Genomic DNA, 6,233 nt, shown 5'->3' on the forward strand with positions numbered 1-6,233 from the left:
TGATTAATAGTCAGGTTACTTCCTGAGAGAGTGTTCAAAGTTTCCCCTTATTTCAGGGGTGTGTTTTGACATGGAATGCAAGCTTACAGTTGAGTGTCCTACCTGTTATAACTCCCTGAGTGGTTGTGTGACCTGACTACTTGAATATTTTGTCATAGGAAACAGTACCTACACATATCTAAAAAGAGCAATGCGATAATCCAGTCATTTTAAGTGCTTTGACAAAAATAACAACGCAGGTCTCTAAAAATGTCTCAATATCTGCCTATTTTAAGTGTGCCACCCCATGTCTGTCTATCCTCTTACCCTGACTCGAGCACTAAAGGGCACTAATAGCCTATTATCTGGCAGCTCCAAGAATGATAGCTTTATCTTTCATTTGGATAAGCAGGCACTCAGCTTTATCACTACAGTACTATATGTAACTGGTGTGAAATGGCTAGCTAGTTAGCGGTGCCTCGCTAGTAGCGTTTCAATCGGTGACGTCACTCGCTCTGAGACCTTGAAGCAGTTGTTTCCCTTGCTCTGCAAGAACCCCAGCTTTTTTCGAGCGATAGGTAACGATGCTTTGTGGGAGGCAGTTGTTGATGTGTTCAGAGGTCCCTGATTCGACTGATTCGAGCCCAGGTTGGGGTGAGGAGAGGGACTGAAGCAAGACTGTTACATTGATGCTGTTGTCCCGGATCACTCAGTTGGGCTCTGCACAGCTGCTGGGGCTGCTGCGGAGAAGGAGGAGGTCAAATGGGGGTGAGTGTAACCGGTGTGAAATGGCCTCAGAACAGCCTCAATTCGTCGGGGCATGGACAGTACAAGGTGTCGAAAGCATTCCACAGGGATGCTGGCCCATGTTGACTCCAATGCTTCCCACAGGTGTGTCAAGTTGGCTGGGTGTCCTTTGGGTGGTGGACCATTATTGATAAACACGGGAAACTGTTGAGCATGAAAAACCCAGCAGTGTTGCAGTTCTTGACATGCTCAAACCGGTGTGCCTGGCACCTACTACCATATCCCATTCATTTACATTTTTACATTTTAGTCATTTAGCAGACGCTCTTATCCAGAGCGACTTACAGTTAGTGAGTGCATACATTTTCATACTGGCCCCCCGTGGGAAACGAACCCACAACCCTGGCGTTGCAAGCGCCATGCTCTACCAACTGAGCTACAGGGGACAAAGGCACTTAAATCTTTTGTCTTGCCCATTCACCCTCTGAATGGCACACATACACAATCCATGTCTCAAGGCTTAAAAATCCTTCTTTAATCTGTCTCCTCCCCTTCATCTACACTGATTGAAGTGGATTAAACAAGTGACATAAGGGATCACAATTTTAACCTGGATTCCCCTGGTCAGTCTATGTCATGGAAAGAGCAGGTGTTCCTAATGTTTTGTACACTCAGTGTACATGCTTGGCTTTTATATTTTCATTTGATATTCTACTGTGCCCGCATGATGCAGATTGGGGCATATGGCAAGACTGGATGCTTTTGTCGAAACGGCTGTCAACAAATGTTTTATTTTCCTCTGTTTATTCATCACAGCTTGCAGTGCCAGCGAGAGGGTGACTAGAAATCAATCACCAAACCATAAATTGTCTATTCACTTTCTTGGTTACTCACTTCCATTGGTGGGCTTCTCTTTGTGCACACAGACCTCGAAAAGCCAAAGCATAACACTTCAAGCAGCACTATCCACTTTGGCCAATGGGAGCAGATGGAGAAAAGGGGGGAGGGAGGTTGCTAAGCAACATGCAGTAACATTAACACAGAATGGAAACAGAAACCTTTCTGGTGTGTCTGGCAGAAACATCCGGCCTGCCCAAAGATCCATCAGTTATTTAGAATAAAGAGAATGTTGTTTTCAAATGCACTCACTATCTGGTACTGCCTAGGATCTGTAAGCAAACCATATGCCATCATGCAATATGACATAACAAAAGCTCCTGATTATGGTATTTGATGTATAATATTTGACAATAACTGCTAGATTAATATACTAGCTTTAACCCTGCCTTGGTTTCTGTTTGCATTGAAAAAAATGTTGGATAAATGCATTTAGAGACTCCATCCCAAAAATTCCAAGAAAATCTGTCTAGCTATAGCCTACCATAAACTGTCTTTGGTTTCGATAGAAAATGCACACTTCTGACTAAGATCCTAAAGATGTTAAATAACCTTATAAAGGGCATATAAAGCACCTCTTGAGACAAATCTGAAATTCAGTTTTGATTCGTGTCTCATGGTTGTTCTTCTCACTTCAAAGGGGTCCAAGTAACATGATTCTAAAGGGTTTATCAAATATTTACCGCTCAACACAAATAATTAATCATCCGCCTGGGAAGACATAAGACAGAAACAACTAGTCATAGACAATACTCTCAAAAAATAACTATTCAGTGTACTTACATTTACATTTTACATTTTAGTAATTTAGCAGATGCTCTTATCCAGAGCGACTTACAGTAGTGAGTGCATACAATTTCGTACTGTTCACATATTATGGGGTGACATTTGAGTTTGCAATGTACCTGTGCCATTGGACATGTCAACATATGAACACTGAGGCAGAGTATGGCCATACATGACGAAATATTTGGGATGGATAAAAGTTAGCACCAAAGTTTGAGCGATGCCTGATAAAGACTAAGAGGATAGGTCTGATATGAAGGTTTTTACTTGCTAATGAGTTAAAGAGAGTACAGTATGTGGGGACTCGTTCATCTAAATGACGTAGCACATAGGGTTTCTTAGCACTATAGATCCTTCACCAACTATTAAAGAATGAGTCGCCCATTCAGCATCTTGATCAGTATGTCATGTTCATGTTGAATGTTTCAGGGAAAGAGAGATTTCCTTAGACAATAGACAACAGTCCTCCATTGTATATAGTGTTGATTTATGGTAGGTTGCCTGAAAGGTGTGCTGGCTCACATGGTAGCATGGTTTACAACTACAGTCCTGAGCGGACCTATCCCCCTGGATTAGAGGTTTTACTGGTTCACAGGAGTACTCAAAGTGGTCTTGCAGGACAGGGCAGAGTCATGGTATACATGGTCTGAATGGGTGTAGATGTTTACACAGAAACACTATTGTGTAGACACATGTGAATGAGGCAGTGTTGTCTTGCACTCCATCCTGAGAGGCTCACAGGTCAATCCTGAGGTCAGTCATTCAGTGGTTATTGAACGCCTCCATGCCCCCTCCCTGTTATGTGAAAGTTCAGGTCACATGCACTTAATCAGGAAGCCTGCCTATTTGTCAAATAAACTGTCTGAACATGGAGGTAGCCATTCAGTATGTCAATAACTATTGTACATTCAGTCCCTATGGGGCATTCAGTTGCTTTCATCTCTATGTGTGAAGTGCGGGTTTGTGAAGATAATAAAAAATAGCATAATCCAGAATCTTCATAAATTGTTTTAAAAAACATTCATTTTTTAAATCAAGGAACAGCGTCCAGAGGTTATCATCTCCCACTAAGTGACCATGAGTAGTCCCGTGTAGCTCAGTTGGTAGAGCATGGCGCTTGCAACGCCAGGGTTGTGGGTTCGTTTCTCACGGGGGGCCAGTATGGAAAATGTATGCACTCACTAACCATAAGTCGCTGTGGATAAGAGCGTCGACTAAAATATAGTCTCTTCTTGGTTTGCTTGTTATATACTGTAGCTCATACACTGAGTTATGCAGTAATCATATTAAGTCCAACTGCAGAGCACAGTATGGAGGTTGAGACAGCTGTATCTTATTCATTGTGTCATTTGTACACATCCACACTGATTACACAGAGAACCAGGTAGGCCTATACTGTACAGGGGAATGCAATGCAAAGAGATGATAATAAGAATGGGAATTTAGGAGCTCTGACTCATTTTTCACACTCACATTTTGAGATGCTAGTTTGTAAGTAGACAACCCTCCATACATGTCATTATACTGTACTGTCCCTTTTGTACTGTACTCACAAAAGTTGAATGGGGTTACCTATCAGTGCCGCATGATGTGTATTACATGAAGCCCAATGTATTTACCTACATACTATGTTGCCATATGTTATTTCTGCTATTATGAAAAAATCCTCAATATTGTGAACTAATCAAGAGTAAAATCATTTGGAAAGAGTTCAAGTGATGGTGTTCAATTATGTGCATGTGGCTTGTAGCTATTGTCTTTTTGTAAGCAGCGAAAACGTGCAAAGAGCGTTCCATTACAAAAATAAACGTTTTATTCCTTAGTTCCAAGATTTAGGATACTCTATTTTACAACACTATAGTGCCTAGTGCGACACAAGGATGAGCAGCAGTCGTATGGTTGCAGATATCAGATGGATGTGTCTTTACTGCGGTATTTAGCGCATCAATGCAGGTAATAGGCAAATGTTAGAATTACAATCAAACACTCGTGATATTAATGTAAGTCAGTCGTGACACAAAATCAAACACACATTTGTCAGCGCTTGTGTCGGCAAGGGAGCGAAATTATCCAACATTGGCATGATGCAAATTGTCTTATGTACGCTATTTATCTGACGCGGAAAATTCAGCATATGAGAAAGGCAGACAATAAAATGACAAACGTTTACCTTTGTAGAGTGGTAATCCAGTGTTCTTTATCAATATCGCTGCCACACGCGGCAGTGAGGTCTCTGCTACAATGTACAGGCACCACAGTGAGCTACACTACATAGCACACAGGCACACACACCCACCAATCTCCCCTACACGGTTTGCATCTCACTCCTTGCTCAAATACATGCGTCTTTCCCTCCTTGAGGACAGGCGAAAGGATGTAGGTGGCGTCAGGACTCATTATGTCATATTATGGGATGTCTGTTACATTACAGGCTCCTTACACATTTGTCATCATTAGAATGTTGATGGATCATTTGATTAAATACATTCTTGTAAAATTTGAAATTCATGTAAGATTAATTGAATACATTTGATTAATTGGTGTTTTTTTTAAGCGTATTTCTGGTTGAAGAACCACTGTGGACCACTGTGCATAGTGACTCGAGAACAGGTGCAAATGTGAGAAATGACTACACCATAAGAGTAGCTTATTGGATCCATCTTGGGCTCACTCGTCAATTAAGCTACATGGTAATGCATGAAATACACTCGAATGTAAGCGAACAATAGTGTGCAGGTTGACACTGAAATATACATCAAAGCATCAGACAATAGATCATTGATAGTGTGTATGTATTACAAAAGAAAGAAAGAAAGAAATATACTGCAATACAGCCTAACATGCCAAACATCACTCTCATTTCAAACAAAAAACGGTGTTTGTCATGTACAGAGCGCCATCACGTGGCTCATATTGTACCATACATACTATGTACAGTGTGCAGTGTAAAATGCGTGTCTGCTGATGGCACTCTTTTAAAGGAAATGAATGTTCATGTTCATGTCTTGTGGTGCGTACCAAACATGAACTCAAAACATTTATTTTAAAACAGATTACATAAATGGTTAATCTTTGCATTTGTATGCATTTGTAAAATCTAAATTCATTGGGGTGATGGATTGTATAATAATACAATCCTTATTTGATCAATTTGTTGAAAACCCTTTACAATTCTAACGCATGACATTATTACAAAATTATTTACAGTACCACTGCGTCTATGGTAGGGTTGGGGTCATTACAGTTCAAGTCAGTCAATTCAGAAAGTGATTTAAATCTAACATTTTTTAATGGAAAAACTTTTGAAATAAATAGCTTCTCCATTTTAGTTTATTTAGAAGTAATTGAAAATAGATGCCCTTTTTTCGATTAAATTTATACAGTCCCATCCCTCAGCTGTTCACCAAAAAAGTGACGGGGTGCGCTTTGTTGTTGTTTGAATCCCAAATTACCCTTTTAAATACGAATTTCAGTTTACTTCCTGAATTGACTGACTTGATGATGATGTTCTATGTGGTTCTGTTCTACACACTCAAACCTTCATGCATGCTGATGCTCATATACAGTGCCTTCAGAGAGTATTCACACACCTTGACCTTTTCCACATTTTGTTGTGTTACAGCCTGAGTTTAAAATGTATTAAACATATATTTTGTGTCACTGGTCTAAACACAATACCACATAATGTTAAAGTGGAATTATGTTTTTAGATCAATTAAAAGCTTTGTTATGGCAAGCCTAAATAAGTTCAGAAGTAAACATGTGCTTAACAAGTCACATAATAAGTTGCATGGACTCACTGTGTGCAATAATAGTGGTTAACA

General features: G+C 40.1%; 1 protein-coding gene across 1 annotated transcript in view; it reads left to right on the forward strand.

Annotated features, from left to right (window-relative positions):
* The first annotated feature begins 463 nt into the window (after positions 1–463).
* LOC121553172 (protein FAM204A) overlaps positions 464–6,233 on the forward strand; it is a 92,449-nt gene continuing 86,679 nt past the window's right edge. Inside the window, exon 1 of the mRNA XM_041866111.2 lies at positions 464–747. Within this exon, the coding sequence (XP_041722045.1) occupies positions 742–747 (6 nt within the window). The 5' untranslated portion in view covers positions 464–741. The remainder of the gene's footprint in view (positions 748–6,233) is intronic.

The sequence above is a fragment of the Coregonus clupeaformis genome, chromosome 37 (assembly GCF_020615455.1).
Source record: "Coregonus clupeaformis isolate EN_2021a chromosome 37, ASM2061545v1, whole genome shotgun sequence".
NCBI lineage: Eukaryota > Metazoa > Chordata > Actinopteri > Salmoniformes > Salmonidae > Coregonus > Coregonus clupeaformis.